General features: G+C 41.3%; 1 protein-coding gene across 1 annotated transcript; it reads left to right on the forward strand.

Moving 5' to 3' along the window:
• Positions 1-2,560: 2,560 nt before the first annotated feature.
• Positions 2,561-21,648, forward strand: ADSL (adenylosuccinate lyase). Its single transcript, XM_063426401.1, has 13 exons — positions 2,561-2,821; positions 6,971-7,174; positions 7,694-7,738; positions 7,847-7,926; positions 8,951-9,122; positions 10,612-10,658; positions 11,041-11,131; positions 12,562-12,631; positions 14,546-14,693; positions 14,882-14,972; positions 19,887-19,976; positions 20,763-20,939; positions 21,512-21,648. Exons 1-13 carry the CDS (start codon positions 2,612-2,614, stop codon positions 21,596-21,598), a joined length of 1,512 nt encoding a protein of 503 aa, XP_063282471.1. The 5' UTR covers positions 2,561-2,611; the 3' UTR covers positions 21,599-21,648.
• Positions 21,649-21,666: the final 18 nt, after the last annotated feature.

Below are 21,666 nucleotides of genomic sequence, written 5' to 3' on the forward strand. Positions count from 1 at the left end.
TGTGGAGGAGTAGCAGGAGTGCTAGCACGCATGTGCAGCACAGGATCCAGTTGATTTCCCTCAACCGAAGTGACGAGGGTAGGGGATTTTGATGGAACACCAGCCCTTCTAATGCTGCAGCCGCCTGAGCGCTTTATAGAGAGCCTCAGGCGGCTGCAGCACTGCCTCTCTCTCACCTCCCCTTCCCTGTGTAGCGTGGGTGGCTGAGCTCCTCTCCGGTCCGCTGTACAGGAACATCTGTTTCTGTACCCAGCCGGACTGATAGGTAGTGCTCACTCAGTGTGCACTTCCTATCAGTCCGGCCGGGTACAGGAAACAGAAAATCCTGTACCGCGGACCAGAGAGGAGCTCTGCCATGCTACACAGGGGAAGTGAGAGAGACCCACATGGGGGGGAGTGAGGAGAACCTACATGGGGGGGGGGGGAGAGGGTAGTGAGGAGAACCTACATGGGGGGGGAGTGAGGAGAACCTACATGGGGGGGGGGGGAGTGAGGAGAACCCACAAGGGGGAGGAGGAAGAGTGAGGAGAACACACAGGGAAGGGGAGGGGGAGGAGAACACAGGGAGGGGGGAAGAGTCCACCACTGAGTGAGGGGAGGGGTGAGGAGAATGCCATAGCCATATGAACTAACATCAGTGCTGCACACAGTGTGTGTTTAAATTAAAAAGCCTGCAGGGACAGGCTATAGACACCAGAACCACTTCATTAAGCTGCAGTGGTTCTGGGGACTATAGTGTCCCTTTAATGTGAGGTAAATTAGAGATTAGTGCCACGAATAATATACTAGATTGCCTACTTACAACCAGATGAGGATGGTGATGGGCTCTGGCTGCAATTTGGCTCCACTGGTCTGGTGTAGAACAGGATCTCTGGAGGCTGTTTGTAACTGTGGTCACAAAATTCAATGTTCTGGGAGAATGGGAAGCAGCTCCATTTTTTGGGACCCCTTACACAGTTTAAGGTCGGGGCCCCCAGGGCCTGACGGTGAGTATGCCCATAAGGCCCACCCATAAGTCCACCTACATGTTCCACCCATGACTTTGCTCACAGGGAGTGGAGTGTGTAGGGGATGTTATGTGTTATTGTAAAGGATCTAATGTGTGTGCTTATGGAATGTAGTGTATAGGGATACCAGTTTGTGTGCAGTGGAAGCACTGTTTGTTTTTGTGTAAGGGATAGAAGGCAGTGTGTGTTTGTGTATAAGGGATGTATTGTGTGTTTCTGGTTGTGTGTAAGGGACGCATTGTGTGTTTCTGTGTATGTGTGCAAATGATGCATTTTCCTTGTGTAAGGGTGGTCTCTTTTCCACCCCCCTCCCTTAGTGGTCTTTGCTCTCTCCCCACCCTCCCTTAGTGGTCTCTCCTGCTCTCGGTCATAGAGATTTTCTCGTATGCCAATAATATTACGGAGGAATATCCTGCTTGGGGAAGTGTCCCCAGCAGGGCCAATTGCATTTGAAAGGGGTGGCAGCAAGAGAGGACCTTAGAGTTGGTACTACAATGTTGTAACTCCCACCGACTTCCGGGAATGACCGCGCTGGAAAGTGAGGAAGATGGTAGGTATTAATCTAATACCTCCCAAAGCGAGAAGCGTTGGAAGAAAGGCCACAGGTGCAGCATTCACCTTTCATAAATGAGCATTGTCTTCCATTTTGCACTTTGCATAAAGCAATCCGGAAGGACATTCTCTTGGCTGTATGATTAAGCACAATTCCTATAGAATCATAGCACCACACGCACTGCAATGGACTGTGGTGGCTATGACACTTTGCAATCTCTTTACAAATTTTAGGCCAACAGAGACGAGCAGAACAAAAACATTCTGACGCAGATGTGTTGGATGTTTTATATCCACTTCAGCTAGTTTTTCATAAAATCTGAAATCCATCTACAATTCTGCACAGATTTCCTTATAGGATTTTTCACTAAAATGTGAACTTTTAGGACATGAATGTGAATTTAACATTTTAGACCAAAATTGCATAACTGAAAACTGGGGTGGGGGGAGAAAAGAAAGAAAGTACACCCTCTTTGAATTCTATGTTTTTAACTATCAGAACATAAGAACAATCTGTTCCTTAGCAGGTCTTACAACAACTGGGTAAATACAATAACACATGAGGTATTAAACAGTATCATGATTTATTTAATGAAAACAAAGCCATGTGTGATATTATGTTGTGATATCTAAAACTATAGACTTCAAAGAGAGGGTGTACTTTCTTTCTCCAGAGACTGTATGTTTTGAGCCTAAAATAAGCTAAATCTGTGACAATAACGGAGTTAGATGATCCAGATAAACCAAGATATTTTTGCCCACATCCTGTAATTTCTACTCTATTCAATACACATTATGCTTAAAAGATTCCAGCTTTGTCACCAACAAACACCTATTTCCACAGGTTAACCTAACGGTTGCCGTGGTTACACCGCGTTCTACACAACCGGCAGTTCCATCGTGCAGAATAAGCATGGTTCTATTTTTTTTTTTTTTTGCCACCGCTAAGATGGCCGCTTGGGCCCACCACACGTGACAGGCAGCATGCTGTGACGGCCATCTTGGAGGTGGCGAGCTGCTTGTTCTCCTTGGCTTGTTTCTATCGGCTGGAAATGGACGCGAGCAGCGGTATAAGCGCCGATCCGGTGTTTAGGATCACTGGCAGCGCGTCACCCTTCGCTGCGGGCCCAGAAGAAGTTCTCCGGTACCGCTCACCTCTCGTGTCTCGATATGCCAGCAAGGAGATGGCCTTCAACTTTAGTGACAGCAAGAAATTCCAGACTTGGAGGCGACTCTGGCTGTGGCTGGCACAAGCCCAGCGGGTAAATAGGGCACGGGGGCTGGGGCAGTAAGGGTACTGGTCCTGGCATGGGCAGTCTGTGGGTAATCTGTGCAGTCTGCGTGTGAGCTTCATGGTATCTGCAACACCTGCCTGAAATAATAGCGTTGTGTCACTGCTGGGATATTAGTCCAGACTGACTTTGTGACTGATTTCTAAAATTTATGCAGGGTTATTCATTTAAAGCGGCACTGTCACCCCCCCCCCCTCCTCACAACACCTTTAACCCCTTAAGGACATATGAAATGCCTGACATGTCATGATTCCATTTTATTCCAGAAGTTTGGTCCTTAAGGGGTTAAAAAAAAATAAAAATTATTTTATAACGGTAGAATGTTTATGAAACACTCATATAGACTGTGTTGGAATTTCACCTGACAGCTGAAGGGAATTGGCTTTATCTATAGAGGGTCTTGCGGCATCCTCTATAGACCTCAATGCTGTACTCTCACGCATGCAGTGAGTCTCCATGGCAGAGATCATCAGTCTTGATTATTTCAGCCAATCCAGTGCTTTCCCATTGGAAAGCATTGGGAGGCAATTGCTCATTCACGGGGAAACTCTGCAACAATTGGTATCTTCTCATAGGATGAATGCATCTCTGTGAGGAGAGTTCAGCATCTCCATGCAGAACGTGGAGACGCTAAAAGTAGGTGCTGCAAACTGTGCAGCACGGGACTAGGAAGCACCTCTAGTGGCTTTGAGTGACTGCCACTAGAGGTGTTACTAGGCAGCAATGAAAACACTACCTTTTCTTTGAAAAGGCATTGTTTACATTAAAAAGCCTGCAGGGACATGCTATAGACACCGGAACCACTACATTAAAGGATCACTATAGTGTCAGGAAAACAAAGCGGTTTTCCTGACACTATAGTGACCTGAGGGTGCCCTCACTCTCAGGGTCCCCCTCCCGTGGCACTGAAGGGGTTAAAACCCTTTCTGCCACTTACCCTAATCCAGCGCCGGGCTCCCTCGGCGCTGGTGACCTGGGCTCCCCCGCCGACGTCAGGTCCCTAGTGGAGCGGAATGCACATGTGCGCAAAGTGCCACGCACGCATTCAAAGTGAAATGCTTTCCTTCAGCTTCATTGAGCTGAAGTGGTCTTGGTGGCTATAGTGTCCCTTTAAGGTATAGTGATTCTGGTTACTATAGTGACCCTTTTTAAAATAAAGAATTTTACTTGCCTGGAATCCTGCACTGGGCAAAGCTCCCAGTGCTACGTGGGAAGCCACGCCAGGTCCAATCACAGGCTTTTCATAGAGAAGCCTGTATGTCGACCATTTCGCCGACTCAGAGCGCTTACGAGCAGTCTGAGCCAGCGAGAGGAGGGAATCCTATTTTTCAAAGGAAATCCTGTTTTGGCAATAGAGATATATCGGGGAAGCACACAGTGGTTGGGAGGGAGGAAAGAGAGCAATCTTCGCCTTGCAGGAGAAGATATTTAAATTTCTACACTTTACATTTCTGGTTTGCCAGTTTCACATGTGCTGGGTATGTAATGATGCCCCAGCACACTCGGTTACTCAGAATGTGCAGTGTTTCAAGTTGAAACATTGCACATACATACTCCTACCACCATCACCACTTCATTCTATAAGTGCCAGGAATACAAAGCTGTATTCCTGGCACTATAGCTGAAGATAGATACAGGAGAAATATGGCAGTACCCGCAAGGGAATGAATCTACTTCAGCTTCTCCCCTAGCTGTCACCAGGGGTGTCACCTTCAGGGATCTTTGGAAAAATATATAAACTCTCTGCTATGCTGCTAGAAATCTGTGCTTGCAATCATACTTTAGATTTCCCTGCTGCTTTCATTATTTTTATCTAACTGCCCAGACTGCACCACTCCCTTTAACACCTTATCATTTTCTCATTGGGTTGTACACATTGAGGTTCGGCTCACACTGTGCTGTGAATACGCTTGCACGGTTCCTGGACTAGTTCAGATTGCTTTGTTTTTATAGCAAAATGAAGATAACATTAATATATAGTGTTTAGGATGCCTGGATTGTTTAATCCTATAAAAGTCCATTTTTTTTCTACTATATTACTAGCCAACTGTGTGCCGTATTCTCCCTACATGTGTTTAAGTTTAAAAGTTTGTTGTTCATCCCCTACATTTAAAGGAACACTATAGGGTCAGGAACACAAACCTGTATTCCTGACCCTATAGTGTTTAAACCACCATCTGGCCTCCCTAATATAGTAAAATCTTACTTGTATTTAAGTCTGCAGCTGCTTTCCAGTAGGATTGGCTAAAATTATCAAGGAGGCAGATCAGGGGCAGAGCCAGCACAAGTCAAACACAGCCCTGGCCAATCAGCTTTTCCTCATTGAGATGCATTGAACCAATGCATCTCTATGAGGAAAGTTCAGTGTCTGCTAGCAGAGGGTGGAGACACTGAATGACAGTGCTGCTCACAATGCAGCACTGCACCAGGAATTACCTCTAGCAGCCATGTGAGGATTGGCCACTAGGGTATCACTAGGCTCTAATGTAAACACTGCATTTTCTCTGAAAAGACCGTGTTTACTGCAAAAAGCCTGAAGGAGATGATTATACTCACCAGAACAAATACAACTAGAAAAGCTACAATTTCAGGGGAAATTGTGTGAAGTGTTCTTACCTCCAATAGTCTACAACTGGAGTGGGCGGAGTAACTGTTTTTATTTATTTAAATAGCACATTTAATTGCAACGTTGTTGCCCAAAGTGCTTCACAGTTGCATTAAAACATACAGTTATAAAAACATTAGCAGGTGTACAAATGGCCATGTCTATGACATCACTTTCTGCTCCAGCCTGGCACAGGTCAGAGTATTTTGGCGGTTGCCATCTTCAAACAGTCGTATTTTAAGAAGAGCTTTATATTGTGAGAATCAAAAGACCCAGACCTACATTTTGCATAGTATGTCTCTGAAGTATTAAAAATAAAGGCACAGTCGCAGTTTATAAATTGCCCTTCAAATTTAAGCTGCCTGGAGTGGAGTTTCAATGTATGTCAATGGACGGCGTGAGTTGCAAACAAATGGTCATATTGTGAAAACTATCAGGACTATGGCTTAGCTGTGGACATTTTTAGTGGCAGCAGGGATAGCTGAACGGTTTGATATAAGATTTGTGTAGGTGGCCCTGCAAAATGAGTGGTGGCAGTTTAGAAACCATGTCCTGATTTTTCAGCTTTTGCCAGCTCCCACTCTAGTTTTGAACCTTTTTGCCATTCATTCCTATGGGACCAATTTTGCCACAAGAACGACGATATTCCGTAAACCATTCGGCGAAACGTTCCACAAAGTAATAGCACACCAATTGGGAACAATCCGCACATTTCGGTATATTACTGTCTATGTAGTGTAAAAACTGTGGGAGGAGTTAGGGTGGTAAATTTGTCTATAATAATAATAATAATATATATGTGAGATAACATTAAGTGGTCTTGCTATGCAAGAACACTTAATTAGCTGTAGTTGTTCTGATGACTATAGTGTCCCTTTAAAGCGTATGTCACTTTTTAGTATTTCATAAAGATACATATTGCTTATGAAATACTGATCAAGAAAGCATTGGAATGTCATTGAATAATGAAAAATACATTTAAAAAAATGTAAATAAAATCTACCTTTGCTTCATGTAATGTATAAAACTCTAAGGGATTGTTAAACCAGTTTTTATGGAGAATTGACAAGGGAATTACAATATTAGGTTTGTTTGTAGTTTCATCCCAGATGATATTTATATTTTGAGTTGCTATATAATCAGATTATTGCAATAGAGTGACGGAATGGTTCCTTTATTGCAGCGGCTTTGTATTTTTATACAAGTTGGGGGTGGAATTAGCAGTAAGCTATCTCTAGTTACAGATTGGCTTCTCCAACCTCCTTAAATACCATCCTTAATGCCCCACTGTATTTTATGTATCTTTTGAAATTGCAATACTATATTCTTTATATTCCATTCATAGAAAAGTAAAAATTCTAAATATTAAATGGGGTCTGTTTTGATATTTAGAAATAATAGGTATATTGAAATGGCATGTTAGAAAAAGCCAGATGTCCATATCAATACTGAAGAGAGCAGGCAGAATATTCTATATTATTATAAGAGTATATAAAATCCCATTGTTATTGCAGAGCCTGGGACTTCCGATTACCGAGGAGCAGATCCAGGAAATGGAGGCTAATTTGGAGAACATAGATTTCAAGATGGCAGCCGAGGAGGAAAAGAGATTGCGCCATGATGTTATGGCTCATGTCCACACTTTTGCCAACTGCTGCCCCAAAGCAGCACCTATAATTCATCTGGGGGCCACCTCCTGCTATGTGGGAGACAACACCGTAAGTGTGACATCTTGACTATGAGGTCAATATACTGAAAATATAGTGAGCATTCACTACTATAGATACTCGTGTAAACAAACCATAATGGTCCAGCACCTTCTTATTTTTAACTCACTTTGTTTTGTGAAGTCAGGCTGTCTGGACATGGACACTTGCCTAACCTCTTGGACATATTTTAAAAGTACACACTGGGCACTAAAAGTGCAAGCATTCATCTGTGAGAGCCTTCGATTTATAATAATAAAAATAAACAATAAATAAAGGATATGTACACCTGATCCATTTGTAGAAAAGTAGATTCTCACTCAGCTTTAAAAACAGAGCAGAATCTCTTAATGAGTTTTTCATTTACTTCCACAACTCGTTTTTATTCTTATACAACACTAATGGAAGTACAGGGCTTGGAAATCTCTGACGTGTCCTAGACAATTATGGGATGACTATACGTAAATAATGATCGGGCTCTTAATGATAATCACAGTTTACAGACTCTCTCATTTTCTCCTTTGCCATTAGGATCTTATTGTTCTGCGGGATGGATTTGATCTGCTACTCCCGAAGGTATGGATAATGCCCGCCTTACAAAGGTTTTAAATTGCAGACCCTGATAAATGAGATGTCATGGTTTATGTGTGTTCTTTAAATGTACCTGTCATCTCTATTTTGTAGCTTGCTCGGGTTATAAGCCGCTTGGCTGACTTTGCAGAAAGATATGCTGACCTCCCAACACTAGGATTCACTCATTATCAGTGAGTATAATGGCACTTGGGGAAAACACCAGTTTGTGTCACTTGGCTTTTAGCAAAACACATTGTTCTTGTACTGATCAAAGGATGGAATGTAGATTTGCACAAATATTATAATCATACAGATATAATAAATCACTTGCTAAGCCAGATGGGACAACTTAGATGGAAAACTGTGTTTTTTGGGGTTATTCACAAAGCACGCTTCTATTGTAAATGTGTTGGACAGATTTGTCTAGTTTAAATTTAAATATTTTATATTCCGCTCTGAAAGCAATCCTAAACTGATGCCCTTGTGCACCCTCATACATCTGGTCTGAGGTCTGTGTGGGAGGAGGCAAGTAGAGCTTGCATGTTTGTCAGCCTGAGGAGTTCCCTAGTTAATTTATAAAAGTGACGATTTTTCATAGAAAGCAGCATTTTATAAACTGGGGTTAAACTAGGGTACTCATCAGCCATAAAGCACTCCAGCAAACTTTTGGGATGTTGAGTGGCGATTTAAAGTGTTACCCCTCCAACTAAAAACAGTAACCCTTCCTGGCATGGCCCCCCTCATAAAAGCTAAAAATCAACCTCAATCCAGCCCTGAAGCCAAGTTCTCCCAGAAGCCTGATCTTCCTTGTGTGATATTATTTCCACTTGGGCAACGCAGAGAGGGGCGGCGCCATCACTGGTTGCTTGCTATGCTCGTTGATGACACCAGCCAAATATCCTCATTTAATATTAGCTAGGCTGAAGGTGTCTTAAGTCTCCCTCCGGCAGCTGTGTGCTTTATCCAGACTCCAAGCGTCATAACCACTTAAAATCACTGAAGTTGTCATGGTATTTGGAGAAACACTTTAAGATTTAAAAAAAAACTCCTTTCTCCACTGTCACGTGTGTAGCTGTCCATATATGGATGTGTCTCTCTCTCTGTGCTGGTCAGCTTCTGGAGGGATAGCCATTTTAAAATCTGTAATGCTTCAGTATTTTCAATGGGCATGTACTGATATGAAGGTCAGATTATAACATGCCCCTCTCTTTGCAGGCCTGCCCAGCTGACAACTGTAGGAAAACGTTGCTGCCTTTGGCTGCAAGACTTGTGCATGGACCTACACAACCTGGAACGCGTCAGGCATGAGCTGAGGTTCCGTGGAGTGAAGGGCACTACGGGGACTCAAGCCAGCTTCCTACAGCTCTTCGAGGGAAACCATGAAAAGGTGTCATAGTGTTTAATTTCATGAAGAAATTAATCTAACTTCACATTGATGCAAAGGGAATTTCTCCATGTCTCTTGCAGTGATATTCCCTTATTATTCTGTACAGTTATTGAGCACTTTTGTAGGGACATTATGTAATGGAGGTAGTGGTAGATACATTTTTATTGGGTTCAAATGTTACTTTCTTCACTTGTCAGAGATTAAATAACCTGCATGGTCATGGTACTCTGCCACCTTGTGGTCACTACAGCCAACATCCAGACATTTTTTGTTGGGTTTCAAATCCCATGCATCCAAGCAGTGATTCGACAGCTCCTATATACATATAAATGCCATATGAATGTTGCTTTTGAAAGTCCATAAAACAACGAAGATTATTTTATGCCACGAATATACTTACCTTTCCTTAATACTTGCAAATTTGTAAGCACAAGCAATGTAAACAGTTACGTCCTACTCTTAAATAACCTATCCAATGGATGAGCGAAAGGGAGATCAAATTAAATTAAAGAACTCCCCCAAAAATGTAATTGCACATTTTTGTGGTGAAGAAAAAGTATGAACCTAAAGTAATTGCAAACATTCAAGCAGTGTGTGCAATCTTATATAGAGTGTGTGTGTATATATAGAGTACACTATATAGTGTGTGTGTGTGTGTGTGTGTGTGTATATATATATATATACACACACACACAAATACACTAATATAGAATAGTAAATAAATTCACTTACTAAAGGAGATGAGTTGCTGAGTTCTTTTTTTATTTATTTATTTTTTCACTATGTGGAATTCTCTCCCCCTCTCTCTCCCCCTCTCTCTCCCCCTCTCTCCCCCCCTCTTTGTTTTGAAATCCTGACACACTGTTCATATGAGAGAGATTTAATCCTAATGCTTTGCAGGTATATATACTGACTGAGATTTTTGGATTATCCCTTTGTTGCATATTCTGTTTAATTTAGAGTTTCTTATCTCTTGCTATATTAATAATATAGCAGGAGATAAATTCTTAATCAAACATGCATCAAAGGAGTTTAAACATTAGATGTCACTTTATAGAATGTGTTTACATGAAGGGAGGTTTGACTCATACCTCTTTAATGAACTCCTGCTAAACCCAAAGGCTACATTGTATTAGGGACTGCCTTGTAGCCTGGGCACTGTCCGAATTAACCATTTACTTGCACTTTAGCAGATTGTAAACCCAGCAGGATCCAGTTCTGTGCTGTTATGAGCCATCTGTTGCAGTGCATTTTGTTAACATCCCTTTTGATTGACAATGGTGTTTCTGTTGCATATTCACTCACCTGTGAAATGTTTTAAATCCATTTGAAAAGCATAAGGAGACCTTTTAAAAAACCTCATTCCTTGTTTGTCTGGTAGGTTACTTGATGGAGAGAAGTGAAGATACGCACCATGGTTATTGCATTATTTTCTGCCGTTTAGATATTGAGCACAATGTCATTAAGTCTGTGTTGTCTTTTCCACCAGGTGGAAGAATTAGATAGATTGGTGACCTGCATGGCAAACTTCAAAAAGTAAGTAGAAGCACCTATGTGCCCTGTGGGGCATGTAAGACAGTTAAGCAAATAGTCCTGATTCCATCCCACCCTTTTATATGGAAAGGGTTTTTCAACAAATATATATTTTCCTTAAAACCTAATTGACAGCTATTTTTTATTTTTTAATATATATGTAATCGGGTCCCACCCATCCCCTTTTTGGCTTGACACAGACCTCTTGGCAGGTCAAAACATTGCTTTTCGTTTTTGTTCCTTAAAATTGGCCTCTGGCTTGAACATCCTGAGTGCCTGGATATTTTCTGTTTGTTGCCACCCATCCCTTTTGACACATAAAAAAATATACTTTACATTATTGAGCATGTTTTGTGTTTAAATCATAAGAAGATCTTTCCTTTAGAGCATACATGGTGACCGGGCAAACGTACAGTCGCAAGGTGGATGTCGAGGTGCTGTCTGTACTGGCCAGTTTAGGAGCAACGGTGCATAAGGTAGGTGAATTGATCTGATTCCTGTTATTATTATTATTATTATTATTATGGAATTGTTCTTAATCAATACAAGTTTCCTTATCTGTTTAGCACCTGTAAAGTAATATATGTAGTTATGTTCTTTTGTTTTTTTAAAACCTCATTCTAAAAAGATAAATAAGAAATAAGTAATTAAGATTACTCTGGTTTTCAAGAACGTCCTGGGGATCTTACCTTAGCCCAACATCCAGGGGTTGTCAATTTGAAGAAATTATTTCTATGGTAATATTCAGGAATGCTAATTAGTGTTTGTGAGAAATGTGATTATTTGGAGTGGATTTACACGTACTTATTAATTTCTACATTTTACCAACCATTGCTTCCTTACTATTACAAGTTAATCACAAATCGGTATCATCTCCGCTTACCATTCTTCTAAATAGTAAAAGGTGAAAAATTAGAAAATTAAAAGAACATGACGTCCCTGCTTGTTTCTCCCACTTTCCCAGCTGCGGCCCTCAAGAACAATATCTCTGAGGCCGGCAATCTTTGAGAATTAGAAGGTCATTGTGTATTTGAATTGCTGTAGAGCACTTTTCTGAGCATGATTCAGATTGCAGCAGACTCTGATCCTTTAGTCCTCCTGGACATAATGACAATCCCACCACAATACTGCTCAAGCAAAGTTCATGTATGATACAGCGCATTCTAGATGATTAGAGAAGTACGATGATGTAATTTCCCACGCTAGAGGTCTTGGATCCTAGTCAGTAGGAATATAAAAGATGCGTAACATTCTTTTGAACCGGCCAAACTGAGAATTGACCTGAGCCATTCAATTGAAGTCTGGTTGTGAAGGAACACTCTGCTACTTCTCTGAAACCTTCTAAAGATTGAGCTCACCTCCCATGACTAGGATAAATAGTCTCCTGCCTGGCAGCTCTCCCAGCTGTAAAATATTATTATTATTTTTTTTTTTTTTTTTGTGTGAATGTGAGAAAGGCTAGCCCTGTAGATTAGTTCTGACATGGATATGATAAACAACCTCTGATTTGAAACTTGTACATATAAGGCGTCATGAAGCTGGACCGAGAACAATGAATTTTTTGAGCTGCTGTTCATTTTGAAGTCCAATATCTTTAAAACATCGTTATACATCTAGAGCCAGGCAATTAAAATTTTAGGCACTCGCTGAGTATCGACACTGCAATTACACTGAAAATAATAGTAACAAACAAAATTACTTCTAATAAGGGCGAAAGGAGGACAACAAATTGTTAAAGGTATATTTTTCTTTACGGTTATAGTCTCCACACATCACTTGCTAGAAAAGTCTTATCCATGTGTGTTTTCTAAGCACACAATTCTGCCAGCCTCTTGATTTATTGATCAAAATATATATATATAAAGCATAAACAGAGAGAGTCATTTTAAGTCACCCTCTGTTTCAGATATGCACGGATATCCGTTTGCTTGCCAATCTGAAAGAAGTAGAGGAGCCTTTTGAGAAGGACCAGATTGGTGAGTGCAGTTGTAATACTTACCTGGTGTGTCTGTAGGTATAAGATATAGTATTGCAGAGTAAACGTTTTCGTAGATGTGTTAAAGTATAAAGGTGGGATATAATGTCTACCTTTCATGGTGTCATGGAGCCTTGCTTTGCTTTGTATTTAAATGTATGCCCTAGTGAATAAGGAGGATCTGCCCAGTTCCTTTCATCGAATAGCATAAGTTTTAGGTAAAACAGGATGAAAATTCCCCTGGAACAAGGTACATAAAACTGGGTCTGGTAAACTCACCCAAACCACTTTGAAGTTTGACTTTGTAAATAGGCTCCTGTCCACAATCAACACATGTAGAAGGCTCACCAGATTAAATCATTGTGTGTAAAACCGATTAGCACTGTTCCACTCTGGCAAACTAGGGGATTGTAAATTAGTTGTCAGAATGAAATGTATACCTGCCACTATCTCAAGGAAATAAATGGCCAAACTTGTTTTCCTGACACTATATAACCTTTAGGTCCCCCCCTCCCGCTGGACTAAAGGGGTTAAAACCCCTTTAGCCACTTACCTTAATCCAGCGCTGTGCTCCTTCGGCGCTGGTGACCTCTCCTCCCCCGCCGACGTAAGCTCCCAAGTGGAGCGGACTGGGCATGCGTGGCAAGAGCCGCGCGCGTATTCGAACAGTCCATAGAAAAGCATTTCCCAATGTTTTCCTATGGACGTTCTGCACGCCGAATGCGATTTTCACGCTGACATGCTTCCACATCTACGCAGCCCCTGCGGACTAAGTCCCTCCAACTTTTTATTTTTTATTTTTCATGCCTTGACCTTCTTGTGACAAGCGAATGTTAATAGTGGTTTTTACAGCGTATAATGTAATGCTAAACACACACCTTACTGTTAAACCTATACCGTTCCTCTTGCTTATACAGCTATGTGCATGTAAGGAATAACCGTACTACAGGAACCTCATCTATGGCTAGCCAACAACGTAGGCTGCATAACACACTGTACATAGCTTCTGACCCAACCGATAGATAATAGGCAGCGGGCGATTTACTAGCGGAAGGTTTAACATATGTTGGAAACTATTTCTCGTGTTTGTATTTGTTATATCACCTGTGGCCTGTTATTTTACTTTTTATTCCCTATTTACTAAGCGGTTCAATGGAGGCATTTTGTGGCCCGCCTCTCTAGCAATGCCAATCCACTTAGGCTGCCTAAACTACCCTCTGCAGGACTTCTTAGCCTGCGAAACTTAATTACTAGCATACATTGCATATTTAAGCTTATACTAATCTATTCAGATTGTTATGCCAAATGCAGCCAACCACTAATATAACTAACATATATATTACGTAGTAACATCAGCTTGGACAACTAGCCTGCACTGTTCTCTATTACCATTGTAACCTGTATTACACTACTTCAGTTTTTTCATTATATTAACAGTCAGCCTTGATAGAACTCTGTGTTAAATGTTAAAAAATTTAAAAATGTGCAAAGTTTTTCCACTACCTACTTGATATAACCGTGTGTTCAACTTTACATACCCTGACTATTGTGGCACAGTGGGCTATTTGTGAATTTCCATGCACAAATAAAATAAAGAATTAAAAAAAAAAAAAAGCGGCATGGAAGCATAACGTTAGATGGCTCTCTGCCCTCTTCATAGCCAATGAGGTTGTTCAGGTAGCCAGAAGTTCTCCAGTTCGACAAATGAATTATAATTTTGAAGTACGGATGACTGTGCCTATATAATCCATTGGTGTTTATGCTCCTTCACTTTAAAAGATAATTTATACTATCATACTGCACCCTTATGCATTGTAACAGTAGTCGTAAAATGTTCCTATTTAAAAGTCTAAAATGTCCTTTTAATGACAATTCACTGTTTATTTCCGTGAGCTAATCATTGCTCCCTTTCCAGGATCTAGTGCAATGCCATACAAGAGGAATCCTATGCGGTCAGAACGTTGTTGCAGCTTGGCTCGTCATCTCATGACCCTAATCATGAACCCCCTCCAGACTGCCTCTGTGCAGTGGTTTGAACGCACACTGGATGACAGCGCTAATAGGTAATTCAAAGTAATTACTGTTCATTTAATTATGTCCACCTGTCTCAGGCTTGCTAGTGACTTGTGTTCCTAAAAGAAAAATGGAACATTATTTCATAAGGGGGAGGATGGGGACAATAATAGGAGACTATAGACTAAACAACACGGTTATCTGTCATACCATAATGAGTTTTGTTTCTTCCCAACAGGCGCGTGTGTTTGGCTGAAGCTTTTTTGACTGCCGACATTGTTCTCAGCACTCTGCAAAACATCTCCGAAGGATTAGTGGTATATCCAAAAGTAAGCTTATATCATTATGCACCCAATTGGCAAGAAATTGCGAGAATAATTTGTCGCTGATGATGACATTCCTTTAAAGTGTTGTTTTTGTTGTTAATGTTTCAGTGTAGATAGTTTATTTGGTTGTAAATACCAAGGATAAGCTAAGGTGGGTGTCCTGCCCTGAGATGCCTCCCTTTGATTGATGCATATCCAGTAGCCTCAACTCCTACTTATTCCTATGGCGGTGCTTTGCAAGGCCATCTAGCTAGTTACATGCTCACCTCAAGTGGTTGTAGTTGAATATAAAGGTACAGGTGATACAAGTAAAAAAAAAAAAAAAAAAAGCTGTGGTTCTACCATAGAGAGAATGGGAAAAATAGGTTGATTAAATATAACCTTCCTTACAGTGAGTCTGTCATCCACAAATCGTGTAGATGACAGGTTCAAATCCAGGTGTGTGTTTGTGTATAGGTATGTATGAATATATAAAATAAGTAGAGGGTGTAGTGCCTTGATGGATTTTTTTTTTTTTTTTGTAATTCTTTATTTTTGAGTGCATAGAGAAAAAACGGTTACCAGTGCGTTTGACATGCCCCAACAGCATGTGCTCGCTATTTAACAGTTAACATCGGTAAACAGAGGCATGGCATGGAAATACAATGCACATTTTTATATATTATGACATGAAGGCTAGTTGTGACTATAGATGGTTATGAGTTGAGAAAAGTAAATGTAAATGTAAATAACAACTTAATATGTAAGTAGTTAGCATGATACACAGATTATACCAGTTTGATTTTATGTATAGTAAGATGCCTGTCCGGTACAGCTGTCTAAGTATTAACAAACTATAGGCTGGCATATGCAAGAAAATAGGTTAAACAGGGTAAAACAATGTTTCTATGATGTCTACATGTTAGTTGCATCGCTTAATGTAAGATTGCTATGTCTGGACAAATATGGAGAACAAAGACTCATCTTAGCTTAATATGCGGTCCTCAATTTTGGCTACGGGTGATGGGATTGTGAAAATGAAAAACACTGAATTGGAGGTAGGCTGAACATGAGATGAGAAGTAAGAGCATAGTGTCAGCAGTTCAGGTAGGGTTTGATGCATGTCAGTTAGACAAAATAAATGCATAAAATAAAGCAGTAACTGAAATACAGAAAAGTTCACCCTATCCCCAGTTTCGTCTTCCATCCTACTTGGCTGTTGAATGTCCCAGTGATCCATAACTTGACACTCTGTATGCTCCAGGCTTCATTGGGAACCCGGTTCAAGCTTGGCAGGCTGCGTGTATCTCGGATACCGGTATGTCGATGCGGTTTGGTGTTTGCTGGGACTTGAGGTTTCTCCCTCCGTAGGTGCGCTTTGTGCTTTGGGGAACACCCCTTTGATGCTCTCAGCTTCGTTGTGGTGCGGTGGGTGAGCAAGTGTAGTTGGGGTCGGTTGTTCGCGCCCCTGGGCCTGGATTGAATCTCCCGTGAAGAGGTGGGTGTTTGCTTGAGGTTGGGGATCGTTTCTGCGGTTTCCTCCTGCTCGCCGCTTTGCGCAAGAGGGGAGCGTGCTTACTTCGCCGTTGAGTGGTTGTAGGCCCCGTCTGAGCTGCAAGCTGGCGCTGAGGGCCGCGTGGCGTTTGTCGAGGCGGACGGCGTACAGTGAGTGGTCGTGGGGCGCTTTGTTGCAGCCTGAGTTAGAGCTTGAGCCAGAAGTTTAGAAAAATCCTGTCAATGCTGGACAGGGCGCTTAGTGGTGTCGCATGGCTGTCTGCTGGCCGCCACGTGGTCTCCGCCATTTTAGGTTGGCCGCTCACCTCTCCAGCCCATGTCTCGGTTGTTTCTCTCGTGTTGGAGGGGACCCTCATGGGTGGTCCGGGATTACCCCCGCCGGACCAAAGGGGGGGGTTGCGGGGTGTCCGCTCGTGGCAGTTGGTTCCAGGCTGGGAGATCGGCCGCCTCTCCCGCCCGGTGCCCACCAGGCCACATGTCCTCACGGGTGCATTCTGCCGTCTGTAGTCCGCTCACAGGCCGCATCACCGGTTTCCTGTAAGGGTAGAGGACTGGTAAGTTGCTTGGGGTCCTGTGGTGTGGCTTGTAGCGGGACAGGGGTGCCCTTTCAACCATTTTTCCCAGGATTAGTGCGGAGCTCTAGTTAGGCACGTCTTCCCTCCATGACAGTCAGGCCCCGCCCCCCTGATGGATTTTCTTGATGTAAGTGTAGTCTCAAAGGTAGTGGGATATGTAAAAACAGAAGAATACAGCAGAATATAGTGCAGTACATCAGTACATCTTGCGTAAAGTAAGAACATAACAAATAGAATTTCACTTACAGTTTGTAGAGCAAAGGTAGCTCTATCTGAATGCGCTTGGGTGATACAATCCACTAGGGATATTCTGAAACATTGACAGTACCTTTGCACTAATAAAGGATATATTGCACAAGACTACAAGCTCTCTGAGTGCGTTTCTCTGGAACGTTGTATTGTGGCACGAAATAACACAGAAGCAATAACAGGACAGGAATGTGAGTGCCAAGCCCATGTTGGATGGATATATATTATATAGATATATATTTAATCTTGCTCTGCAAAGAGTCCCTGGAGTAAGGGTTTCCCTTCAGTCACTTAAGCTCTTCTGCCACTGCCGGCCGCAAGCGGGGGAGACCTAATGCGCACGCGCAAGAATAGCCGCGTGCGCATTATACCTCCCTATAGGAAAGCATTGCTTTCCTACGGGGATTCCGGCGACGCTCGGCGTCCTCATGCAGAGCGTGGGAACATCATTTAAAACACTTTTCGTGCTCTAAGAACACGGAAGCACCATCTAACTAGAGGTTTGATTAGCTCTGTAATCAAAACACTGCGGTTTCTCCAAACAGGGCTAAGGGAGAGGGGCAAGGCACCAAGACCACTCCAGTGTACAGACATGGTCTGGGTGCCTACAGTGTCCCTTTAATTTGGGCAATAAAGTATCCATGTACTCATGGTATCTTGTATATAGTTCCAGGATCCACTTGTAGAAAGGTCTCTCTTTCTCTTAATAAGTCACCGTGTTATGAACTGCACATCTCTGGAAAGTAGACCACTGAAAATCCCACTGATGCAACAATGGGTCCAGGGTGGCCAGACCCTTTGTAGATACAGAAAGAAAATAAAGGACCACTTCATTTAGGTTAATCCTCTCTGCAGTGCTTAGATCCTCTATTTTCTTTCTTTCTCTCTCTCAATTAGCGACTTCTCAGGATATTTACAGTCAATCTCCGAGAACCCAAAGCCAGAACCATGGCGCCCTTCCCAAGATGTCAAGACTTCTCTCAATTCCTAGCATGCAGATGCTATGTTATTTGGTTCTGGGACAGCTGCTGTCTTAGCAGTTAAATCCGGAAGGTCAAAAAAAAAAAAAAGACAGAATAACTGTTCAACTTCCTATTTGCTAGCACACTGAAATGTCATGCTTTTTAAAGAGTGTGACAGGTGTGCTTTAAGGGTAGGAAGAGAATGTGGGTAGCAACTCTTTTGAAAACACTTGGAGGAGTTGTTCCGATAGATTTATTTATTTAAAATTGATTTTATTTTTCTCATGATAGACCTAAAGTAGGGTGGTGCACTCATTTATCAGAAACCTCCCAGAACATTATTTTTAGAACTTGTGTTGGGGACAGTGTTTACATGTCTGAATATCAATCCGCTTTGCCCAGCAGTTCATTCTCATTAAGATAACATTAACAGTTATCTGCAGGTGAGCCATTAACTCCTTAGAATTAATGTACCGACAATCATTTAAATGGAAGAGAGAACACTACAGCATGTGACCGTTTTACCTTTAAATCACCTCCTATTTCACCCATTCTGACGCAGTTCCGAGCATATAACAAAATGGTGACAAAGTAAACATGAATGGAAATAGTTAAAGTGCATGCTGCAAAAAATCCAAAGCAACGTTTTACCAACTGCCCAAGAGCGACCTCCTGTAGTAGTTATAGTGCCAACATGCCTCTGTTTGTGTCTCCCATCTCTGTGTCAAACTGTTTTTAAATGCTTAGCCAATAGATGTCATCTAAACTTGAAAAAATAGATACAGTGAATTCGGAAGAGTAACTTCTGCAATAGCAATATACCAAACAATGGGCAGGTACGCAGCGGATCCTCCTTTTTTATCTAAACTGCTTGAAAACGCAGACTGTAGTGGTTATGGTGCTTAGGAGTTAACATTTGGTATCTACGGGCATTACAAGAATCTGATTCTTTCTCTTGGGCTTAAGTGCATTTTATTAAATGTATTTATCTTGTTAAAGGAATGTCTGTGATTTCTCATTCACAATTAAGTGATATTTTCATGTATGTACATTACAAAAAGTATTTCAAGAAAAAACATTGCTTAAAACAAAACAAATAAAATCTTCATAAGAGTAGTTGATTGTCGTGTATTACAGTCTGACATATGGTGTGGTGTTTTTCCTCTGTTCTGAGTTGGTATTGAAGCAGTAATGTTGGGCTATAAAATATGAATGATATTTCTCAGACCAAAATAGCATCTGTATAGCATTGCAAGAGATTATTTTGTTTGCAGCTTGGTTAACATAGTGGAACAACGATTGATAGAGCTATGAGCTGGGAAAACAGATTAACAATTTAACTTTTTATTCACTATACTCTGAATTGTAGTGAATTGATATTCAAATTGCAAAATGTAGGCAAAAACAGCTGTTTTGGAAAACATAAATTGGCAATTCCTCTGTAGTACAGCTTGGCTATTTTATTTTAAATGTTGCTGTTTGGATTTTCATTTGCTCTGTATCAGAGTTACGTGAATACATGCACACTGGGGCGTTCAGAATCTCAAATATGTCTTGGGCTGCTTTCATCTAATAATTACAGCATTTGGGATTTGTTTTTCCAAGATCTTGTTGCTGATGCTAACTTTTCTTGGCAGGTAATTGAGAGGCGAATCCGTCAGGAGCTGCCCTTTATGGCCACTGAAAATGTGATTATGGCTATGGTGAAGACTGGAGGCAATAGGCAGGTCGGTTCCATGCGGAGCGGTTTTTAATCTTTCTCTCCTTTAGAATCGTCCACAAAGAATAATATTTAGCACTTTTCAAGATCAGAATGGCTTGAGCCATCTAGTTTTGCCTTTGTATGAAACATTAATTGAGCACCCTCCACAGTGGGGCAGTCTTAATTCGGCTTTATTTATATTTACTGTTGTAGCCTCTAGGGAGGTAATTAAAATATAGAACACAAGGTAAAATTACCAAATGTTTTTAGCCATTGTATTTTGCAGATTTTCTGTGGACACCTCAAAAACGTCATGGTATAGATTGTTTCTGCAAGGATGTTACTTTGTCACAAAAGACCACCAAGGATACATTTTATGGCCTCTCCCACATCTATTGTCTGAAGCTTCTCCCAAAACCCTCACCATATTCCATGCCCTATGTTAAACCCTAAGCCCCAACATGGTCATGGAATCCCATTAGGACACCAAATCTTTGAAAGGACCCACAGTATGTTATTAATTAACATGCACAACTTCTGCATTAATCCCACACTACACTACATTAACAACACACTTGCAGCATTAAACCTGCTCCCACAGAAGTTACCCCCACAATGACCTGTATAATTAAACCCAAATATGGAACATTCAATAATCATTGTGTAATAGGAGCAGTTAAATCTCACTTTATAGTACAGGACTTGGAGCTACCTATGATATGATGCCAAAATAGGTCCTCCCAGTCCCCGAGCATGCAGCCTCTGCTTAACCATCATATACTGAAGACCTGTCTTTTTCACTATCCTCTAGGACTGCCATGAGCGGATAAGAGTGCTTTCTCAGCAAGCAGCTGCTGTCGTGAAGCAGGAGGGAGGAGACAATGACCTTATTTTGAGAATCCGATCCGATCCCTACTTTGCCCCGATACATTCTCAGTTGGAGCAGCTGCTTGACCCGAAGTCCTTCATTGGCCGGGCACCTCAGCAGGTCAGAATCATGATGCAGATTTTGTTATTGTTTCTGCAGCAGACATAAAACATAATTTAAAAAACAAAACATAGGTAAAACTTGCCAAAACAGGTGAACTTATAGCCATCACAAAAAAATGCATGAGTATCAAAATAACTTTGTGTTTTTAAAATCAATGCATAAAATTATTATTTCTAACTTCTTACACTGTACGTACATTGTAGTTGGTCTAAATTTTATCCTTACAACTAGTTGAAGGATTGTGGTGTTTTCGCGTATAGCAATTTACATCCATACACACAGGAAATATAAAATGTCAAAAAGGAAATGGTATAATTTCAGTTCAAACTTTCAAAACACATAAAAATCACTGCTTAAAATTATACATAGTTTACTTATAGACATAGAGCCGGAATGTGGGGTCACTTACCAAAATAGTTCAGATGTGGCTCAAAGGGCGTTTGGCATGGGGCTGTAAGCAATGTAAATCAGAACTGTGGGAATGCAGGTTGCCCTACACTCCACCAGCACATATACAGAATAGATTGTTAATTTTACCTGTGCTGAGTCTGCTTTAATTGTCTTGTTAGGTGCGGAAGTTTTTGAAGGAGGAAGTGATTCCCTTGCTTACTCCCTACCAGAGCAAGATGGATGTGAAGATTGAATTGGACCTGTGAAATGTGTGAATCAGAAATATTTATTTTGGAAATAAACTGATGGATTTCAATGCTTTGTTTGTTTGAAT

Source organism: Pelobates fuscus, chromosome 7 (assembly GCF_036172605.1).
Source record: "Pelobates fuscus isolate aPelFus1 chromosome 7, aPelFus1.pri, whole genome shotgun sequence".
Taxonomy (NCBI): domain Eukaryota; kingdom Metazoa; phylum Chordata; class Amphibia; order Anura; family Pelobatidae; genus Pelobates; species Pelobates fuscus.

What these genes read in the sequence shown, in the direction of transcription:
- ADSL (XM_063426401.1), top strand. Translation starts at nt 2,612, where the DNA reads ATGGACGCGAGCAGCGGTATAAGCGCCGATCCGGTGTTTAGGATCACT. An exon ending in GGCTGGCACAAGCCCAGCGG is followed by an intron (nt 2,822 to 6,970) that starts GTAAATAGGGCA and finishes TTGTTATTGCAG; the next exon opens with AGCCTGGGACTTCCGATTAC. An exon ending in TTGGCCGGGCACCTCAGCAG is followed by an intron (nt 20,940 to 21,511) that starts GTCAGAATCATG and finishes TTGTCTTGTTAG; the next exon opens with GTGCGGAAGTTTTTGAAGGA.